The sequence below is a fragment of the Ovis canadensis genome, chromosome 23 (assembly GCF_042477335.2).
Source record: "Ovis canadensis isolate MfBH-ARS-UI-01 breed Bighorn chromosome 23, ARS-UI_OviCan_v2, whole genome shotgun sequence".
NCBI lineage: Eukaryota > Metazoa > Chordata > Mammalia > Artiodactyla > Bovidae > Ovis > Ovis canadensis.
In genome coordinates this window covers 56,633,731-56,656,637 of record NC_091267.1, presented here as the reverse complement: position 1 = coordinate 56,656,637, position 22,907 = coordinate 56,633,731, and the positions used below count along the sequence as shown (strand labels likewise).

Below are 22,907 nucleotides of genomic sequence, written 5' to 3'. Positions count from 1 at the left end.
TCTCCTGGATTCTCTTCCCATCTCTTCCCTCCCCCACGCCCAGCTGGGCCTCAGGTTGCTACCACAGCTCCTCCTCCTTGAGCAGCCACACGCTCCCCTTGGTGTGTTTCTGATTTCCTTGGCTCCCACCCTGCGCACAGGCTTCTCTGGAAGTTCAGACCCACATGTGCAGCCAGCCATCACTGGGCAGGACTTCCTCCCCCAACTTGCAGGACAAGCTCCACCACAGGTGACCTTACCTGCTTTCCCCAAAAACTGTCTGCCACTGCTCCCATCTCAAAGCCCAGGGCCAAGAGTGCAGTGTCCCCTGCGACTGGGTCCAGCAGCCAAGCTCTTGATCTGACAGCTTCTGATCTTCAGGGTCCTCCCCTCCTCTGAGCCCAGTCTCCCCTCCTCTGTCTGCTCAATTGCATCAGCTCTGATGGCTCCCCTGCCTCCTGTGACTCTCGGTCACTGTATGGTGATGCTTTCTGTCTGCCGTTGGGCTGTGGCCACAGGGCCCACTTCTGTCTTGCTACCTGCTGTGTCCCTGTCTGCACTATAGGTAACCGCAATGGAAAGTGCTTCCCGAGGTGCTAAAGCAGTAGAATAGCTTCCCTGGCCAGAGCTGGAGAGTGAGGAGAGGCCAGGAGCATATATCCCTGTTGATTTTATGCCAGCAAGTGTTTCCCTTTAAAATGAACAAATCCATACGAGCATGTATATAGTAATGAGCCAAAACTGCACAGGATGTAAGTGGAAAGTTCTTATCCTGGGAGTCCTTGAATGAGCCTGAGGAAGGTCTGTGCATCCTTGCAGTGTAACACATTTGTACATATTTCCCAGAGGGCATATGGAGGGGGGGCAGGGTCCATAGTTTTCCCCAGATTTCTAAAGGGTGCAGAGTCTCAAGGAGCAAGAACCACTATGGAAATATAAGGAGATGGTATTATAGAATGTCAGCTTAAGACAAGATTTTCAAAGAATTACTGTGTCTTAAGATGGAATAATAGGATAATAGGAAATATTTAACAGAACTATAAGGTAAAATCCACATATTACCATGAGAAAAGTAAGCTTCACGCTTTACAAGAGTAAATTCCAGTGTAAGCACCAGTAGGACAGAGAGAGGAGCAGGACATAAAGTGCCAAGTGATGGGATGGTGCTTCCCACACAAGTGCTCTGAACCCAGGTTGAGGGGCGAGCAGGTAGGAGTCCTGCCCACAGGCACTGACCAGAGAACGTCTGCGGCAGGGGTGCCTCTGAGCCCTGACAGCAGCCAGTCAGGTGTGCGGCGCGGCCAGGGGCCAAGTGTGCGGGAGACCGGCAGTCCTTGCAGGCAGCAAAGGGACACTGCGTGTGGTGTCACATGCCCTCATTGTATACATATTCTTCTGTTTCACTTAAATTAGATGCTAGCTAACAGGAAACCTGCTTTAGAAAAATTAAATACCAATTTTGTGTTTAGTATGTCTTTACTCTTTTGTTTTATCCTTATGAATTAGTGTTTCACAACAACCAGAATTGAGCTGTTGTCAAAAGTGACTGTTCTGTGAGAGTCTTACTTTTAAAATTGATCTTGAACCTCAACTGGAAAATAAGAAATTGAGCTCTTCTCGTTCTGCTGATCTACGTTGATTCTTACTACACAATTTCACTTTGAGAAGTTTGGATAAAATTGACAGGATTATTTTGAAGAAAAGAAGTGAAAGTGTTAATCACTCAGTTGTGTGCAACTCTTTGCAACCCCATGGACTGTAGCCCACCAGGCTCCTCTGTCCATGGGATTCTCCAGGCAGGAATACTGGAGTGAGTTGCCGTTTCCTTCTCCAGGGGATCTTCCTGACCCAGGGATCGAACCTGAGGCTCCTGCGTGGCAGGTAGATTCTTTACCATCTGAGCCCATCCTGAGGAAACGTTTCCCTAAATAGTTTTATAACCTTTCCTCTCTAGAAGATAGAAACCCACTATCTAGAAATTGGGCAAGTGTTTAAAGAAGAGACATGCCCCATGATGTCAGCAGCAGCAGCGCGCGCTGTGGCCGGGCTCGCACGTCCTGTGGCGCACACAGGAACTGCATCCTCACACGGGGCTGTGGCAGCAGGAGTGTCTTCCCACGTGGGTGAACGTGACCCACAGCATGGCCTGTGAGGACGTGATGGCCGACGTGTGTCCAAGTCATCTTATGTGTGTCCCTATTATTCTACAGGCTAGTTCCATACTTTTTTCCCATTAAGTCTGAAATTACTCTTCTTGTGCATCAGTCTTGGTTCACAACTGATCATTTTCTTTTTCCTGACATCTCATACTATATTGAGATTTGAGGTTGTAAATGGTTCCTTTAACAACATCTGCCGAAAACATATGAAGAGATTTCATTCTGTTAAATATGGATATTAGAACTCTACAGTTCTACATCTGCCCCAGAAACATGAGGACGTTCGGGTCTGCCCACTTCTGACCACACAGGCACCTGTTCTCCCTGGTGGTGGTGGGGTGGGGTAGGATGGATGGAGCTGGTAAGAGCTTGGGACTGCAGTGAAAATGGGTAATTCTCACTCTTACAAATACCCAAATTCTTTTATCAGCTTTATTGAGATATAATTTACCTACCATAAAATTCACCCGTTCAATGTTTTTTAATGTATATAATAAAATTTTTAAAACAGATGACTTCCAACAGGAAATAAGTAAGTTTATTCTTAAAAAATTCCATTTGTTTAACTGTGACTAGGTGCACTGCTCTAAGCACCTTTTTATTTGGTATGGAATCATTTAATTTTTCTAACAAGCCCTTGAAATAGGTACCATAATTCCCATTTTACTCTTGAAGTAATGGAAGCACAGAGAAGTAAAGTACCTTGCCGAGAATCACACTGCATGTAAGTGGCAGAGCTGAGGTTCAAATTCAGGCGCTCTGGCTCCTGAGGCCTCGCTTTAAGTGCCAGGTCTAATGGCCTACAGTGGAGAATTAGTGATGCTTTGTGATGCTGGTAGTGCCTGAATGAGATTTTTTACAAGATGTTTGACCTGTATGCAGAGAGCCAACTTCTCATCCTGAAATATATTAAGAATACGTTTGTTCCTAAATTTTAAAGATTTTGTATATTCCCTAAAAGCATGTTTCAAAACATGGCTTATTTTTTCTTTTGAACTCTTTCATATTTAAGTAAAAAGTCCTTGTGATTCTAAACTGTTTTTATCTTTATCATGCTTTTCATTCTTAACATGTAATGTAAAAGCTGTTTTTTTTTCTTTTATTGTTACTCCGTTTCAAGTCTTAGCGATATAGTTAAAACTAAGATGCCATATTGCAGATAGTTTCTCTCTGCCTTCTGCCTTAAAAGTATGGCGTGTACCACCGCAGGCCTTGAACCTTCCTCCCTTTTTCGTCCTCCCTGTAAAGCCTAACATCTGAATTACTTTCCTTTTATTGTTTGTTTTCTTTTTTCAGCAACGCGGCCACTTAGCATGTCTTACAGTTTTGACTTGTCAGGTAAAGCACTTTCACACCTGACGCGGGTTTTGTGGTCTCTGTGAAATACATTTCATTCATCTGCTTGTTCAGACATGTCAGAAAAGAAAATTGAAAGGCTTCTTCTAAGCTGTGGTCAATCATATAAAACAGACTTTCTTTGAAAATGGTTTAAAAAGATAAAACTGTAATAAATCTCTTGCTTCCCAAGGGCCTGTGGAAGAACTCTGACGCTTGTGGTTGGGAAATGTGCTGCCAGTTACACCTAGTCTTATAAAGCAGTGGAGAGTCTAAGAGAACTCTGCCTTCAGAGCCTAGAAAGAAGAGTTTTGACACTTGTTACTCTTTGAAGCATTCAGTTATTCAAGCAGCTAAACTTGGAAGTGTCAGCTGCTTCCGAAGATGAGTGCTCCACAGTTGGGGGATGAGAGCCAGCTGTATACCCAGGGCTTCTGAGCATGGGGCCTTGTCATGCTGGTGGTGTGCTGGTTAAGAGACTTTGGTTGTAAAACACAGTCGTGTGTCCTGGGTTTGTAGTACAAGTTTAGAGCCCTTCTGTTAAATAGACAGGGATTAATGGTGAAACAAGTAACTATTCATGACAAAATTTGATCTGTAAAATCAGCCCCCTTTTAAAATTGAGTTTTTAAATTGTATACGAGCGAATTTTCAAAGCCAACTTAGTCCCAAACTAAAATGTTTTGCACATTAGAATTTTGGAGTTCAGAAGCTGGTGCTTTCAATATGAAATGAGATAAGACATTGGCACTAGTATTTCCTTCCAGAACTTTTGTGTGTGTGCCATGAAATTGTTGGCATATCTTACACACAAATTCATATTTAAAGAACCTGAGAGTTCTAGTATCATGTTCTGTCTGAATATTTGCTGAACATCTTCCAACTGCAAAACTAGTTCCCATCTGCTTTTTAAATTTTTGTATATTTGTGGTTCCCTTATGGATGACTAATATTTCCCTTTCAAGAAACTAAAATACATCCGTCTTCACTTACTACTTCTGACTGACCACTGAAGAGCTTGTTCTATTTTCTTTATCCATTTGACAATTTTTACTTTATCAACCGTTTGCAGAGTAATTGTAAAAAAAAATTAATCTGGAAAATAAACTCAGCAGTGTTTGAGAACATATATGTTACTGCTAATCTCCAAAAGTTGGCAGTCCATATAAAGATCTGTCTCTTCTAAATACCTACTAAAGGTGGTCCTCCCTAGTGGACTCTGGGAGTAGCCGGCTCCCAAAACACCCTGACTGTAGGCATGGGTGGCTGCCCTGGACTGTCTGCATGCCCACACATGTGTAATTGTATGTAGGTGTGTTTGTGTCTTACCAGTTATATGATATTTTCCTGTGCTGGAAAGAAAATTCTTGATGCTGAGCCTCCTTGATGTGAAGGAGCAACAGGGATTTTGATTTGCTGTCACTGCTTGCCTTTTGATTTGCCGTCAGTGCTTATCATTTGCCATAATCTATTTTGTACCTTAATGTACTTTGTAGTTTTCACATGCTTCATTTTCTGTTTCTTGTGTTTTCATGTTTTCATTGTGACCTGTTGACTAATCAATTAAAATGTTCCAAATTATAAATGGAAAAGATTGATCCATTCTTCTGACCTAAATACAAGAGCTGGAATGTGTTTCTTCTTTAAGTTGCGACATTAGCAAACTAAGGAGTAAATATTTAAATATTTAGTATAGATAATGCACGCTAGAATAAGACAGAATTGATATGTGTCCTACTGCTTAGGTATGTTTTAGAAATACTGATCCTTAGTGGAAATCTTAATCTATCAACATTAAGGTAAGTATAATTTATTTTTCTGATGCAAATAAATATACAATCTGTATTTCAGTCATATTTCCTCCAACTAAATAAGACAGCAGCTGGGTGTATCTAATAGACATAATTATTACACTATGTAAAATAGAAGTTGCTATGTATTTAATACTGTGGTTATGTGTTTTAGATTCTGAACCTAAGGCATGTGACTTCTAAAGCTATATCTAGCATCTTGAATAGTTTGTTTATAAATATCATCAAAAATTGTCTTATATAGAAGAAGTATAAAGTCTTATCCAAGGGTTTGATTTTCTCATCAGATACATTGAAGTAATGAGGATTTATTCATTTGAATGGAAAGTATAATCAAACTGCTTAAAAATATCTCTTAAAGGTATGTTTAGCCAGAGCTTTTACAAATATGCAGTGTTAGAGAAGATCACACGTACTTAGTCTTACATGTGGAGATCACCTTGAAGCCTGACTGTGGCATACTGTATTTTTCTGTTAATTCCATTTATCTCAAAGCTTTAACCTTAGTCTGAGGTTTATTTCAGTAGTTTGAATCACCGAACTCAAATACAGTTATGAACTTCAGCAAGGTCTCCAGGCAGAGAGAGAGCTGTCAGGTAATTTCTCAGACCCCTGTGTTGAGAATGAAAGTAGCTCATGCCAGCCACTGTCACATGTGTTCCCAAACCTTCAGGGTAGGCATTACCCTCACGACTTTACCAGACTTACGTGACACCAGTACTCTTCAAACTTCTAGAATCTACCATGTGTATGTGGTAGTCTCTCAATCGTGTCTGACTGTGTTGACCCCATGGACTGTAGCTTGCTCCTCTGTCTATGGAATTCTCCAGGCAAGAATACTGGAGTGGATTGCCAGTCCCTTCTCCGGGGATCTTCCCAACCCAGGGGTCGAACGCCGATCTCCCATTTTATAGGCAGATCCTTTACCATCTCAGCCACCAGGAAGCCCAAATCTACTATAGATGACTTTTAAAATTTTCTTAAGCAAAAGCATCCATAAAATCATGTATCTTATGTAGTAATTACATTTTTTTTCTGAAACATTAACTATATAACCATTAGAACTGTTGTGACATCCCTCCTTGCTCCACTGGGGATTTCGCCCTGGGAGCCTGGACTGTGAGCACCACCCCGGGGACGCGTACCTGCCTCCAGCAGAGCTGCAGCTGGGGCACGGAGAGCCAGGCTGCAGGAGAAGCCTGTGCCTTCTGCTGAAGCACAGGCCCTGGAGGAAGTGTATGGAGAGTGCATGCTGTGGAATACGAGCTTTCAGAATATACTTCAAGATAATTTTTAAACATTGTCTTTTTCCCCTTCAGTAGGAATTAAGCAGTTAGCCCAGTCATTTTCTCCCTTCTCTCTTGAGAGCTTTCCAGTTACTCCTGTGAGTGTGGCAGCCTGTAGTTCTCCTCCAATGAAAGGTCTATTGAAGGGTTTTAAGCTTTACAGTTTGTGTGAAAATCTGCTGCTTCTGCCTCTTTGTCCCCTTCAGCACACCCCTTCCCCAATTAAACATTTTTCCTAGCTGCTTAATACCTGGAGAGGTGATAACAAAGTTAACTTGTGTGTTGTCAGATTTTCTACTCAACACTTCATTTAAAATGATAAATGACTGACAGGTCTGTCTTTTTCCTTCCCTTCCTCATTCCTTTCCTCTGCTCACTCAAACCCTTCCTTCTAGTTCACAAGGACAGTTCTAGTTCTGGCCTTGAGCTCTAAAATCAGGCAGAAATTGTAAATATTAAGTTAGATATACATCATTTATAATAAATAGTTTACAAACTTCTTTTAAATCATGTCAAGGAAGGCTGTACTAGAGTACACTTTCTGAATGTTACCTGGAAGCCCACATCTTCCACTTGAAGCCTGTGAATATTATACAGTGGGGGAGCTACTGTAAACAGAACCTTATGTTTTATGTTAACTTCAGGTACAACGCTTCCTGCCAGAAATGAGCAAGAGTCATGTCTTTTCAGTGCTCAGTACACTCTTCACCTCTGACTCATCAGGGGAGTTTCACAGACTGCTCCACAGTTATGGGCATACTGCAACTGCTCTTTCTCATTTTTAAATACTCTATTTTAGTAGTTAGTTATTAAAAATATTAGTTATTGAAACACTGAAGAAATTTATCTCCACTTGCCCTGGAAGATTACAGGCTTTTGAACTGGTACTGCCAAGGCTCCTGTGTCAGCTCTGCCGCGCTGGCTGTGAGCGGCTGAGTCACACTGAGCCTTAGTCCACTCACTGACGAATGGAGATAAAAGTCAGTGTAATAATTGCTAACGTTTATCGTGCGCCGCCTTTATTACACTATTAATTGTTTTATATGCAGTTGTTAATTTATGTAATCCTCACAGCAAGCCCACTTCTGCTGTTAGCCCTATTTAACAGGTGAGGACTGAGTTGCTGTAATTGCTCAAGGTCAGACAAGTAGCAGAGTTAGCCTCTGAGTCCGAACCATCCTCGCTTTGCTGTTCTGTGTGCTGGAAGCTCTACACTCCCTACGCAGTAGCCTGTGCTGTGCCACGTACGCTACGTACGCTACGTACGCACTGTGCTCTTGCCCTGTGCCCACACCCTCTGGCCTCCCAGCTCCTGTGCTCTCTATATAATCTGCAGTCTGTACTCCCCACTCCGTGCCCTGTCCTGGACACACTCTCTGCTCTGTGCTTCCAGCCCTGTGCTCTAGTCTCTGTAGTCTAGTCTCTGTTCCGCACTCCGGGCTTGGCACTGTGGGCCTGCCCCCGCCATGCCCTGTGCTCTCTGCTCGGTCCTCTGTAGTCTATAGTCTGTACTCTGCACTCCGTGCTAGGCACTGTGGGCTCGCACCCGCTGTGCCCTGTGCTCTCTGCTCGGTCCTCTCGCCCCCTGTCCTCTGTAGTCTGTACTCCGCACTCCGTGCTGGGCACTGTGGGCCTGCCCCCGCCGTGCCGTCTGCTCTCTGCTCTGTCCTCTCCCCCTGTCCTCTGTAGTCTGTACTCCGCACTCCGTGCTCGGCACTGTGGGCCTGCCCCCGCCGTGCCGTGTGCTCTCTGCTCTGGCCTCTGCCGCCCCCGCCCCCTGTCATCTATAGTCTGTACTCCGAACTTTGTGCTCTGTATCCTGCTCCCACACTTCTTTCACTGCCTTTCCATCCAGATTTGAGCTTGGGATAATCTATATCAGCTTTATCAGAAGGAATGTATCCCAGATTCTGTGTGTTCTTGTCTATATGTATAGATAATTGGCTGTTTCTATTTTAGACTCAGACCACCCTCAGTCTTGCAGCCCCATGCAGGAGGCTCCTGTACACTGTCACTTCCATCAGTCCATCACTCACTCTTCAGAGGCTCAAGGGAACTCGAGCCTCCCTGGGCCTCTGGGAAGTAAATCAACTGGAGTTGGTTTTCTGTAGGATTTCTCCCAGTTATAAATTTTAATCTACGCATAATATATAGTTATTCATGGAAAGGTTTCCTTTATTTGAGTGTGACAGTTAATGTCAAATACACATGTGTTATATGCCCAGGTGTTACTGCGTGTGGCCTCTGTGCCGTCTGCATGACATAGGAATGCCTTTCAGCTCAGTGCAGGCGCTTGAAGACTCCTTTTCGTCTACTGACCACCTTTCTGTGCTTAGGGAAAGGTCAGCTTTTGCCTTTTTTTCCCCAGAGGTGACAACCACTGAATCTCCCAAGAATGTTGCAGAATCATCCGTGGTGAATGGAGGTGTGGCGTCACAGCCTAGAGAAGGTGGGTCAGGAACCGCCCAGCAGGTGCCTGTGCCACGGAAGAAGCTCCTCAAAGCCCCGACGCTGGCTGAGCTGGACAGCTCCGACTCAGAGGTGAGGCCCACGCCCGTTCAGGGTCAGCCTCCATGGGCCCTTGTATCGCTCCAGCTACTGCTTGCCCTCCCCCCAGTTTTCAGCCAATATAATTCAGTCACTCAGTCGTGCCCAACTCTTTGTGACCCCTTGGACTGCAGCACACTAGGCTTCCTTGTCCATCACCAACTCTTGGAGCCTGCTCAAACTCATGTCCATTGAGTCGGTGATGCCATTCAGCCATCTCATCCTGTCTTCCATTTCTCTTGCTTTCAATCTTTCCCAGCATCAGGGTCTTTCCAATGAATCAGTTCTTCACATCAGGTGGCCAAAGTATTGGAGCTTCAGCATCAGGTCTTCTAATGAATATTCAGGACTAATTTCCTGTAGGATTGACTGTTTGATCTTGCAGTCCAAGGGACTCTGAAGAGTCATCTCCAACTCTCACATGTATACATGACTACTGGGAAAACCATAGCTTTGAGTATCTGGAACTTGGTCAGCAGTGTAATCTCTCTGCTTTTGAATATGCTGTCTGGATTGGTCATCGGAGAAGACAATGGCAACCCACTCCAGTACTCTTGCCTGGAAAATCTCATGGATGGAGGAGCCTGGTAGGCTTCAGTCCATGGGGTCGCTGAGTCGGACACGACTGAGCAACTTCACTTTCACTTTTCACTTCCATGCGTTGGAGAAGGATATGGCAACCCACTCCAGTGTTCTTGCCTGGAGAATCCCAGGGACGGGGGAGCCTGGTGGGCTGCCGTCTGTGGGGTCGCACAGAGTCAGACACGACTGACGTGACTTAGCAGCAGCAGCTAGGTTGGTCATAGCTTTTCTTCCAAGGACCAAACGTCTTTTAATTTCATGGCTGCAGTCACCATCTGCAGTGATTTTGGAGCCCAAGAAAATAAAGTCTGTCATTGTTTCCCCATCTATTTGCCATGAAATGATGGGACTAGAAGCCATGATCTTAGTTTTTTGAATGCTGCATTTTAAGCCAGCTTTTTTACTCTCCTCTTTCACCCTCATCAAGAGGCTTTAGTTCCTCTTCAATTTCTGCCATTAAAGTTGGTGTCATTTGCATATCTGAGGTTGTTGATATTTCTCCACGAAATCTTGATTCCAGCTTGTGCTTCATGCAGCCTCTCGTTTTGCATGCTGTACTCTGCATATAAATTTAATAAGCAGGCTGACAATATACAGCCTTGACGTACTCCTTTCCCAATTTTGAACCAGTCTGTTGTTCCATGTCTGGTTCTAACTGTTGCTTCTTGACCTGCATACAGGTTTCTCATGAGTCAGGTTAGGTGGTCTGGTATTCCCATCTCTTTCAGAATTTTCCACAGTTCATTGTGATCCACACAGTCAAAGGGTTTAGCATAGTCAATGAAGCAGATGTTTTTCTGGAATTCTCTTGCTTTTTCTGTGATCCAGTGGATGTTGGCAGTTTCTGATGTTGATTTCTGGTTCCTCTGCCTTTTCTAAATCCACCTGGAAGTTCTCAGTTCATGTACTGTTGAAGCCTCGCTTGGAGAATTTTGAGCATTACCTTGCCAGTATGTGAAATGAGTACAGTTGTGTGGTAATTTGAACATTCTTTGGCATTGCTCTTCTTTGGGATTGGAATGAAAAATGACCTGTGGCCACTACTGAGTTTTTCAAACTTGTTGGCATATTGAGTGCACACAGAAAGGTTTTGTTTTTGAACTAAGATTGTTAAAAGGTAAATTATAGAGACATATCTGAAACCCAAATCTAAGCCCAAAATCTTCGTATCTCATAAACTTCCTAGTATTCCAACTAGCAGTATGAGAATGCCTAAATGAAAATAATTTAAACTGGAAAGGGGCTTAGAAATTGTGTTCAACATCATTACTTTGCAGTAAGAACACAGCCTAGTGGAGGCAGAGGCTCAGTTTACAAAGTCAGACAACAGAGAAGTAACAGAACCCCCGCCAAACTCTGAATAGACCTCCCAGCACCCGGTCTGCTTCCACTGCTGTTTTTTTTCTTTTCTCAAAATTCTAATCTCAGTGGGGTTTTTTTGGTCTATCTTTAATAACCTCTACTAGCCTGACCCAGGTAACATTGTAAAAGTCAAGATAAGCTTTGATTGGCACTATATCAAAGCTTTCAGTAGGGAAGCAAAGCTCAGGAGCTTTATCTGTGCCTTAACTGGGCATCCTGTCAAGAAAAGGGAGATTTTCCTTCCTGCCCAGTGAGTTCAGTGCCCAGGCTTGTATCTGAGATGACTCTGGTGGCCTCAGGGACAGCCCCACCCTGGGAGCACAGCTGTGGGACTTCTGACAGTGATAGATATTTCTGACATGGGTGAGTGTCAAAGACTCGTATAATGCTGCTGTGAATAATGGAGCGCATGTATCTTTTTGAATTAGTGTTTTTGTTTTTTTCCGATACATACTCAGGAGTGGAATTGCTGGGCCATATGGTAGTTCTGCTTTTAGTTTTTTGAGAAACCTCCATACTGTTCTCCACAGTGGCTGCAGTGATCTACATTCCCACAGACAGTGTGCAAGTGTTCTCACTTCTCCACATCCGCTCCAACATTTATGGTTTTTGTTTTGTTTTTGATGATAGCTGTTCTGACAGGTGTGAGGTGATAGCTCCTTGTGGCTTTGATTAGAATTTCCCTGGTAGTTAGCAGTGTTGAGCATCTTTTCATGTACCACGTTGGCCATCTGCATTTCCTGTTCAGAAGAATGTCTGTTCAGTTCTTCTGCCCATTTTTTAACTGTTTTTTCTTGATGTTGAATAAGATGAACTGTTTAAGTCCTATTTGTTTATTTTTGCTTTTATTTCCTATTTTAGGAGATGGATCCAATAAAACATTGCTACAATTTATGTCAATGAGTGTCCTGCTTTTGTTTTCCTCTGGGAGTTACCCCTCCCCACAGCGATCCCATGTCCAGCCTGCCTGCCCAGGGCAGGCTCCTCACTGCTCTCAGGGGAAGCATTTCAGACCCTTGGGAAGGAGGGAGGCTGCGCAGCATGGACATGCCTTAGTAAAGTCAGCTGTAACAGTGGTTCTGGGAAGGTTGGTTGAAGGATGTACAGCGGGGATGGTTTCTGCTGTTTCAGTCAGGAGCTCCCACCTCATAACTGCTGAGAAGTCCTGTATGTGACTTCTTTTTTCTTTTTGAGATACTCATAGCTTTTACTTCCTTTTGACCTGCCAGAAGCAGGAGATAAGCTAGTTCTCACTGACTTTTCTGGAGACCTGTACAATGTCCCGTGTATGACCTCTGGGTGAAGCTTGGCTGATGTCACCTGGTTTGTTCTTGGCAGTGAGCACCAGGAGGAGGTGGCTGCTCAGACCGTCCTTGTGTGGGCTCTGTGGTCTACACGGCTTTCTTCTCCTGTTCCTTGACTACGCCCTTCGTAGTGGGGCTTGTTTGAAACTAATGCTTTCCACACTAAGTAGGTCAGAAAGGATTTTCACTGTTTGTCTCACATGATCATAGATTAATATATTAACCTAACTTTCTTCTATATTTAAAAATATTCAGCAGTTTTCTCTATGTATTACAGAATTGAGTTGTCTTCCAGTTAATATATATCTCCTGTCACATAGTAAGTAGTAAATTTTTCATGAATAAATATTGTACTTCACTTTGGTATAGTCTAAAACAAATTAAGAAGGTCTCCTCACAAGTAATGGGAATTTAAATTTTATTTGACACAGTGCAGACATATTTCTCATGAAATATGTTTTCATTCATTCAACAAATATTTATGCATTACTTAGTGGGATGGACTTGGTAGTAGGTAACAACAATGAACAAAACACATCTACTCTGTAGGGGTTATAAGTCTGTTAGTTTTTTAAATGTGTTAAATACTTGACTGATGATGTTAATCACCATTTGTTGTGTGCCGGGTGATGTGTTAAGCATTTTAAATGTGTTCTCAGATTTGTCCTTGTAGTAATACTGTTGAAATTATGAAACTGAGATAAGAAACTTGCTCTATGTCACATCACTCTAATGAGGAACAAAGCTGGAGCACACCCAGATATGTCTAATTTTAGATCCCTTCTAGTTTGTCTCCAACTTGCTCTGAACCTTGGACATTAAAATGTGGTGCCTCATGTTACCTCTTATGAGTGAACACTGCTAATGAGCATGAGAGCACCAGTGTCTAAGAGATCTGTCTCTCCCGCTTGCCCTGTGTCTTTTTCAGGAGGAGACCCTGCCCAGGTCCGCCAGCAGCAGCAGTGCGTCTCCCTCCTTCCTGGAAGACCCCTTCCTGGAGACTGTGTCCACAAGGAAGAGTGAGTATTTGTGGTACAAAGAACCAGTGTCAGATGCCTTAAAAAACATGTTTAACCTAGGAAAGGGAATCCCAAAGTGCCTTCTTGTCATTTGGGGTAACTAGTTAAAGAACCAACCCTGGAATTGTCCTGGTCAGGAGCAGAAATAATCATTTTTTTCCTAGAATAACATCATAAGATAGGGCTAAACTGGTAATTAGGTCTCAGGTTCTCAAGTTATAGTAAACCAGTCACCTTTAGGTTTACAGATAATAGCTGTAGGGAGTAGGTCGGCCTGTGTGTACTTTTTGGAATTACCTCATTATCTAAATTTAAGCCAGAAGCCCTGAATAATCACACTTGATATCATTCCTGCTACACACACAAAATACACCCCCACACACCCTTCCCCCTTATCCACATACAAGTATAGATAATAAAAACACCTTTATAACTCTTCAGGTAATAGGTTCTAATACAGAATCTAAAATGGAATGATTTTGAAAAGTACTATTGGCCATCTTTTTGAAATACTTACTTGGCTGTGTTGGGTCTTCACTGGGGCATGTGAGGTCTCCATGGTGCCATGTGGGATCTTTCCCTGAGGTGCAGCTGTCCAGTTGTAGTGTGTGGGCTTAGTTGCTCCAACGGATGGGATCTTAACTTCCCAAACCAGGTATTGAACCTGTGTCCATGGCATTGCAAGGCAAATTCTTCACCAGTGGACCACCAGGGATGCCCCAGTGTTGGTAATCTTTTCGTTTGTAAGATTAATATAAAGGATTAAAAATTCTATATTAGCAGGGAGGATTCTGGGAAGATGGCAGAGTAGCAGGCACCGTGTAGTCGTCTTCTCACCTATACAGTAACTGTAGCGGCAGAATCTGTCTGATATATTTGGAATGCTAGAATCTGCTGAATGCTTACAACTTCCAGGGGAAGATGGTGAATTGTGGTTAACTTCAGTAGATTTCAGCTCTTAGTGAGTGGCAGCCATTCATTCCCCTGTCCCTGTCCATGTGACAGGCAGCTGTGTACCATTCCTGAAGCAGCTTGCACACAGTTGGCGGGGCCAAGACGGACAAAATGACCTGGTCCTCCAGATCTTGGGGCTCTGTATTCTGGTCACTGCTTCTGATTTCAGAGGTGCAGACAGAGGTAGACGGCTGTTGCTGAGCTGTTGTCAGCTTCCCCCTCACCCCTCCGTATTTCCAGGGGATATGCGAGAATTGGAAAGTGACCATGAATGCCCAGGGAATGGCTCATCAAGGACCTGAGGAGATGTTAAGTTTTCATCAGGCTGATCTTCAAAGATCAGCCTTCAACAATAAGAGAAACAATGAATAGACACAGTAACAAAACTCAGCAAACTCTGGGGAAGGGTAGAATCTAATTTCCAGAGTTACCACATTGATAAATTCAAATGTCCAGTGTTCAACAACAAATCACAAAGCACATAAAAAAACAGGAAAGTATGGCTCATTCAGAAGAAAAAATAAGTCAACAGAAACTGTCCCAGAACAAAAGGGAGGTTTATTTCTATAAGCATTTATGTTAAGAACAAGACTTGTGTTGAAAAACAATATTTCAACAGGTAGTCGCACAATAAATGTTCTGGTTTTAAAAACGAGAGTGATGTCAAATCAAAAATATATATATAATTTGTAAATATCTTCTTTTGTTTTCTGGGTTATCTTTTCACTTTCTTTTTTTCACTTTTTATTTTGTTTTGGGGTATAGCTGATTAACAGTGTTGTGACAGTTTCAGGTGAACAGTACAGGAGCTCAGCCATACATATGCATGTATCCATTCTCCCCCAATCTCCCCTCCCATCCAGGCTGCCACATGACCTTGAGGAGAGTTCCACAGCACTCTGAAGCTTTCGATTGGAACATTTAGTCCATTTCCATTTAAAGCAATGATTAATATTTGTGCATCTGTGCTTAGTTGCTCAGTCATATCTGACTCTGCAGTCCCATAGACTGGAGCCCACCCGGCTCCCCTGTCCATGGTATTGTCTAAGCAAGAATACTGGGGTGGGGTGCCATTCCCTTCTCCAGGGTATCTTCCCAACCCAGAGATCAAACCCAGGTCTCCTGCATTGCAGGCGGATTCTTTACAGGCTGAGCTACCAGGAAAGCCTGTTATTGGTATTTATTGATATTAATGGGTATGTATGTACTGCCATTTTGTTCATTGTTTTGCAATTGTTTTTATTTCCTTTTATTCCAAGAATAATCTTCTTCCTTGATGATTATCTTTAGTGTTATGTGGAGTCCTTTCTCTTTTCTGTGTATCTGTTATATAGGCTTTTGGTTTGTGGTTACTATATAGGTTCATATATTGACAGGTGAATATTTTAAGCTGATGACCTCTTACATTTAAACACATTCTAACAGTACTACATTTTTACCCTGCCACACACATTTTGTTTTTAATAATTGCATTTTACATTTTTATTTATATTTTTAACCCTTTAGACCAATTTATTTTATATCCATTTAATATATCATTTGGGACTGCCCATGGTCCAGTGGCTAAGACTCTGTACTCCCAAATGCAGGGGGCCCAGGTTTGATCCCTGGTCAAGGAACTAAATCCCACATGCCGCAACTAAGACCTAGCTCAGGCAAATAAATAAATAGTAAATATCAAAATATATATATATCATCAAACAAAGTACAATAAAGTTTATAACTGGGTGCATAACAAGGTAACTGTAAACAATTTAATACCACTGAATTGTATGTTTTAAAATGGTATAATTGGTAAATTTTTACAGTGTACAGTTGGGTAAGATGGTAAATATTATATGTATCTTACTGCAATTATTTAAAATTTTACTAAGAAAAAACGTATTAGAGTATCTTTAGTATATTGACTTCATTTTTTATACATGTACATGTGGAGGTTTCAGTGGTTAAAATTCTTCAAATAGTATTTTGATTTACTTAGGCAGATTACTAAAATGGACTGGAATGGGTGAATTTAGCTCAGATGACCATTATATCTACTACTGCGGGCAGGAATCCCTCAGAAGAAATGGAGTAGCCATCATGGTCAACAAAAGAGTCTGAAATGCACTACTTGGATGCAGTCGCAAAAACGACAGAATGATCTCTGTTCGTCTCCAAGGCAAACCATTCAATATCACAGTTATCCAAGTCTGTGCCCCAACCAGTAACGCTGAAGAAGCTGAAGTTGAACGGTTTTATGAAGACCTACAAGACCTTTTAGAACTAAGACCTAAAAAAGATGTCCTTTTCATTATAGGGGACTGGAATGCAAAAGCAGGAAGTCAAGAAACACCTGGAGTAACAGGCAAATTTGGCCTTGGAATGCAGAATGAAGCAGGGCAAAGACTAATAGAATTTTGCCAAGAAAAGGCACTGGTCATAGCAAACACCCTCTTCCAACAACACAAGAGAAGATGCTACACATGGACCTCACCAGATGGTCAACACTGAAATCAGATTGATTATATTCTTTGCAGCCAAAGATGGAGAAGCTCTATACAGTCAACAAAAACAAGACCAGGAGCTGACTGTGGCTCAGATCATGAACTCCTTATTGCCAAATTCAGACTCAAATTGAAGAAAGTAGGGAAAACCCCTAGACCATTCAGGTATGACCTAAATCAAATCGCTTATGATTATACAGTGGAAGTGAGAAATAGATTTAAGGGCCTAGATCTGATAGATAGAGTGCCTGATGAACTATGGAATGAGGTTCGTGACGTTGTACAGGAGACAGGGATCAAGACCATCCCCATGGAAAAGAAATGCAAAAAAGCAAAATGGCTATCTGGGAAGGCCTTACAAATAGCTGTGAAAAGAAGAGAGGCGAAAAGCGAAGGAGAAAAGGAAAGATATAAGCATCTGAATGCAGAGTTCCAGGGAATAGCAAGAAGAGATAAGAAAGCCTTCTTTAGCGATCAATGCAAAGAAATAGAGGAAAACAACAGAATGGGAAAGACTAGAGATCTCTTCAAGAAAATTAGAGATACCAAGGGAACATTTCATGTAAAGATGGGCTTGATAAAGGACAAATGGTATGGACTGAACAGAAGCAGAAGATATTAAGAAGGGGTGGCAAGAATACACAGAAGAACTGTACAAAAAGATCTTCACTACCCAGATAATCATGATGATGTGACCACTAATCTAGAGCCAGACATCTTGGAATGTGAAGTCAAGTGGGCCTTAGAAAGCATCCCTACGAACAAAGCTAGTGGAGATGATGGAATTCCAGTTGAGCTGTTACAAATATGCCAGCAAATTTGGAAAACTCAGCAGTGGCCACAGGACTGGAAAAGGTCAGTTTTCATTCCAATTCCATAGAAGGGCAGTGCCAAAGAATGCTCAAACTACCACACAATTGCACTCATCTCACACGCTAGTAAAGTAATGCTCAAAATTCTCCAAGCCAGGCTTCAGCAATAGGTGAACTGTGAACTCCCTGATGTTCAAGCTGGTTTTAGAAAAGGCAGAGGAACCAGAGATCAAGTTGCCAACATCCGCTGGATCATGGAAAAAGCAAGAGAGTTCCAGAAAAACATCTATTTCTGCTTTATTGACTATGCCAAAGTCTTTGACTGTGTGGATCACAATAAGCTGTGGAAAATTCTGAAAGAGATGGGAATACCAGACCACCTAACCTGCCTCTTGAGAAATCTGTATGCAGGTCAGCAAGCAGCAGTTAGAACTGGACATGGAACAACAGACTGGTTCCAAATAGGAAAAGGAGTATGTCAAGGCTGTATATTGTCACCCTGCTTATTTAACTTCTATGCACAGTACATCATGAGAAATGCTGGACTGGAAGAAACACAAGCTGGAATCAAGATTGCCGGGAGAACTATCAATCACCTCAGATATGCAGATGACACCACCTTTGTGGCAGAAAGTGAAGAAGAGCTAAAAAGCCTCTTGGTGAAAGTGAAAGAGGAGCGTGAAAAAGTTGGCTTAAAGCTCAACATTCAGAAAACGAAGATCATGGCATCCGGTCCCATCACTTCATGGGAAATAGATGGGGAAATAGTAGAAACAGTGTCAGACTTTATTTTGGGGGGCTCCAAAATCACTGCAGATGGTGATTGCAGCCATGAAATTAAAAAACCCTTACTCCTTGGAAGAAAAGTTATGACCAACCTAGATAGTATATTCAAAAGCAGAGACATTACTTTGCCAACTAAGGTCCGTCTAGTCAAGGCTATGGTTTTTCCTGTGGTCATGTATGCATGTGAGAGTTGGACTGTGAAGAAGGCTGATCGCCGAAGAATTGATGCTTTTGAACTGTGGTGTTGGAGAAGACTCTTGAGAGTCCCTTGGACTGCAAGGAGATCCAACCAGTCCATTCTGAAGGATATCAGCCCTGGGATTTCTTTGCAAGGAATGATGCTAAAGCTGAAGCTCCAGTACTTTGGCCACCTCATGCGAAGAGTTGACTCATTGGAAAACACTCTGATGCGTTGGGATTGGGGGCAGGAGGAGAAGGGGACGACCGAGGATGAGATGGCTGGATGGCATCCCTGACTCGATGGACGTGAGTCTGAGTGAACTCCGGGAGATGGTGATGGACAGGGAGGCCTGGCATGCTGCGATTCATGGGGTCGCAAAGAGTTGGACTCGACTGAGCAACTGAACTGAACTAAGCAGATTACATCAAAAACAACAGGAGCTGACCTTGGTTATTATCTGTAATTGTTATTTGACCAGACCCATTAAATATTATAGAGACTCCATTAAATCACATGATGGATTTCTGTACCTTGATTGAGGGAAGTATATTCTGTTTTTTTTAGTGATTTATTGCTAGGACAGTCCAAGTGGATGGTCATCTCCTCCTCACTGTGCTGACTTTCACTTTTCCTCACCTTATTGTGCAGAGGATAGGAGAAAGGATGGACAGACAGACAGCAGAGTTCTGTGATGTCCTCCTGTGTTTCCACACTGTGAATCAGAGCCTGAAACATTGCCCCTTTAAACTCTGTCCCCAGATATTCCTAAACAGAGAAGCAGTGGCATATATAGTATTAACATTGAAGCTGAAACTTATTTTAAATAAAGCTTGATTTAAACTAAGGATAAAATGTCTTGATACACATCAAGAAGAAAGAGTTTTCATATTTTATCTTTTAAAAGGAATGTATACTTGACAATTTTGGTATGATTTGACACAAACAATTTACATAATTTTCACATGCTTTTAAAATAAAACCCAAGATCTATTCCTTGAATTCTTTGCCCTTGAAATTGTTTATTGAATACAAGTCTTTTGCCCAATTTAAAAAAAATTTAAGTAAAGCCTAAGACTCTTAATTGCAAAATTCTGTGGAAAATAACAGGATGGCATTTGTATTATGAATCTGAGACTCCATTTATGTTGCATTTTATGCATGAATTTGAATATTGAACACTTTTTCCTTCTCCTTGCTATTTCAGTAGTAAGTTTATCTTGCAAAGATTATTCTATAAGTCTTCCAGTGTCCCCTAGGGGCCTCCAGTCCTAATGTTGATCACTCCAACAAAATCAATACTTCATCTTTGAATGCAGTTTGTCACATATGGCAGAGGGTTTTCTGTTAGAAATCTGAAACCTAATTTGCCTTTTTTTTTTCCTTTATAAGAGAACTGATTTCAGTTTGGTTCATTCTATTTCTTCAGACCCTCCCAAGTTCTTGCCCATATCCTCCACACCTCAGCCTGAGCGACGGCAGCCACCCCAGAGACGACATTCCATTGAGAAGGAAACACCCACTAACGTGAGACAGTTCCTGCCGGCATCCAGGCAGAGCTCCCGGTCTCTCGTAAGTAGCCCACAGACTCTGCAGAGCAACTTGTAAGCAGTTAGAGACCTGGAATCATTAGTTTCCTTGAGAAGCTTCCAGAAGCTAGAATGAACTTTATAATAACCTTATTTGTTGTTATTAGCAGAAGAAAAGCAATCCTAAGAGTAACCAAGTGAAATCTGACATTCTTTGTTCATTTAAAGTACTTTTCTCCCCCGGAACACTTATTTATGGTTGAAAGTATGGATATTTATTAAAGAAACTCTTTTTTTCCTTTCAAATGCCACTTAAAAATTGTTGAAACTAAACAGAAAACTTAGTGAAGTCTGACTACAGTAGACTCTTATTGAGGTAGATATCCAAAGGGAGAATTTTGATTCATAAAAATCCATTGTTCCTTGTTTTCAAGCATGTTGTGTGATACTGGAGTCACTGCAGATGTTTGGATGCGTTGACAGTTTGCGCTGTTTTCCAGAGACGTCCAGGCTCACGTCATAGCTATTCACTTATCAGGCAGGGGATGTAGCCCATGAGATCCTTGCATGAAGAGGCAGCGGATCTGCCAGAGGAAACCTGCCTAAGTTCTTTCTGTCCCACTTGACTTCCCAAATACCTGCACTGTTGAGGTTAAACTTAAAATTAGCAGTGTAAAGACACTGTCAGATTAACTACAAGGAGTATTTGGCTGGTGCATGTGTGCTAAATTGCTTCAGTCATTTCAGACACTTAGCGACTCCCATGGACTGTAGCCCACCAGGCTCCTCTGTCCATGGGATTCTCCAGGAAAGAATACTGGAGTGGGTTGCCATGCCTTCCCCTAGAGGACCTTCCCAACCCAGGGATCGAACCCATGTCTCTTAACGTCTCTGGGGTCGGCAGGCATGTTCTTTCCCACTAGCACCACCTGAGAAGCCCTATTGGCTGGTGATAGAAACTTTACCAAGGAAGGCCATGAGGTGTCTTCCTGGCGTAGGGCAGCTCAGTGTGTATGGTCAGGCCGTGAGCTGTGTTTGTGGAGGAGGAGAGCAAGGTACAACCAACATGCCTTTGCAGAGAAGAGGCTTAGTGAGCAGGCAGGGGAGCCCATGGTCTGTGCAAACTGGTATTTGTTCACAGAACTCCGCCCCCTCCGCCTACCTCTAGGTCCCAGCTGAGATGCGAGAACCTCCAGATCAAAATCCTGACTTTTCTTGCCAGTAGCTTATCATGGGAAATCCATAAAATCCCACTCCTTTAGTGGCAGTGGCGTCTAGTTTTGTAAGTATTGTTTTTAAAAGTATGATTTAGCTATTTTTCTAAGAAAACACTGAATCATTTTGCATTTATAAGGTGTCAACTAAAGACAGCAGAAAAGTCTTTTGTTGTTACTGATTTTCATTTATATTGGACCTTCCCCCCCTTTCCTCCTGGGGTTTCCCAGGTGGCGCTAGTGGTAAAGAACCCGCCTAACAGTGTAGACACAGGAGATGCCGGTTCAATCCCTAGGTCAGGAAGATCCCCTGGAGGAGGGCATGGCAATCCACACCAGTGTTCTTGCCTGGAGAATCCAATCCCATGGACAGAGGAGACTGGTGGGCTGCAGTCCATGGGGTTGCAAAGAGTCGTACACAACTGAAGAGGCTTAGCACCCTTTCCTCAGGATGTTGAAAGTGTACTTTTTTCGTCATTTGGTCAGATGACTGGGGGCAGCGCCCTCCGAGTAGGGAGGGGTGGCTGCTGGGTGTGTGTTTCTACTGTCATCTTGGGCCTGCATCCCGCAAACCTGTGTGGGAGATTAAGAGTTCACAGGACAGCTGAAGTGTTGCTGTGTGAACTCAGATTCTCCAGCTGTGACTTTGTGGTTGATTTCCTTTTGACACACATGGATGCAGATGATGGCCTGGAGACTCATGTGGAATCTAACATTAATGCCCTCCATGGTGTTTTTGTCTGTTTTTCTTTCATGCTCTATAATGGTTCTGTATCAGTCACTCATGTTCAGCAGTATTTTCTCCATTTCTTCTCCCCTGCCGTTCTCTTCCCCATACGTATTGTTCAGGTTCCAAGGATGACCAGAGCATGGCCAGCGCCGCCTTTCCGACCACTTTTTTCTACCCTCCAAACAGCTTTTCTGCTCGGCTCTCACCCTTTGGAGGCAGCCATGCTGGGGGTAGCAGGGGCTGTTTATTATCTGTGTGAGAGAGCTTTTGCCAGCAGGTGGAGACACACACAGGTTGGCCTCCTTCTGCGGGCTCTGGGAATTACCTTCCTCTGTCTCTGGTCGTGATGCCTCAGCTGCCGCACTCTGCACAGATTAACAGCTTAGATGGACACTTTGCTTCTGACCGTTGATTCCAATCTTTGGTAGATGCATAGATCACACCATGATCTCAAATGACAGGATGATAGTGAAAGGACAACAAACTCAGAATGCAGCAGCGTCAGGGAGCCTGTGGGCGGAGCTTCTGAGGGGCCTGATGGAAAGGCATTCCTGCCAGCCTCCCCCAGAAGCAGTCATCCACACTCAGCTGCCCAGCCAGGGAGCCACAGGGATTCTTCCTTCTCTCCAGCTCCCATACAGCTGTGCTATGATGGTCAGGATGGTTGTTACAAAAATCCACCCTGCTTCCCTGTACAGAGAAATCAAGTTTTCTTTTATCGATGTGATTATTTAAAATACTCATTTTGTAGTCTTTGAGATTTTCATACAGAATACACTTTTTATAGAAAGTGTATTTCTGTAATTCTGTAAAGTGTATGGTCTGTAATTTCCA

The 22,907-nt window shown here is 42.8% G+C and overlaps 1 protein-coding gene across 3 annotated transcripts in view; it reads left to right on the top strand.

Moving 5' to 3' along the window:
• The window catches only part of SPIRE1 (spire type actin nucleation factor 1), a 142,026-nt gene that overhangs the window by 109,973 nt on the left and 9,146 nt on the right, over nt 1–22,907 (top strand). For 2 of the 3 annotated variants that reach the window (XM_069569032.1, XM_069569034.1), the window contains exons 9-12: nt 8,939–9,111; nt 13,294–13,384; nt 20,030–20,172; nt 22,193–22,366. In XM_069569032.1, the coding sequence (XP_069425133.1) occupies nt 8,939–9,111; nt 13,294–13,384; nt 20,030–20,172; nt 22,193–22,366 (581 nt within the window). The remainder of the gene's footprint in view (nt 1–8,938; nt 9,112–13,293; nt 13,385–20,029; nt 20,173–22,192; nt 22,367–22,907) is intronic. The other variant, XM_069569033.1, reaches the window with a different exon arrangement.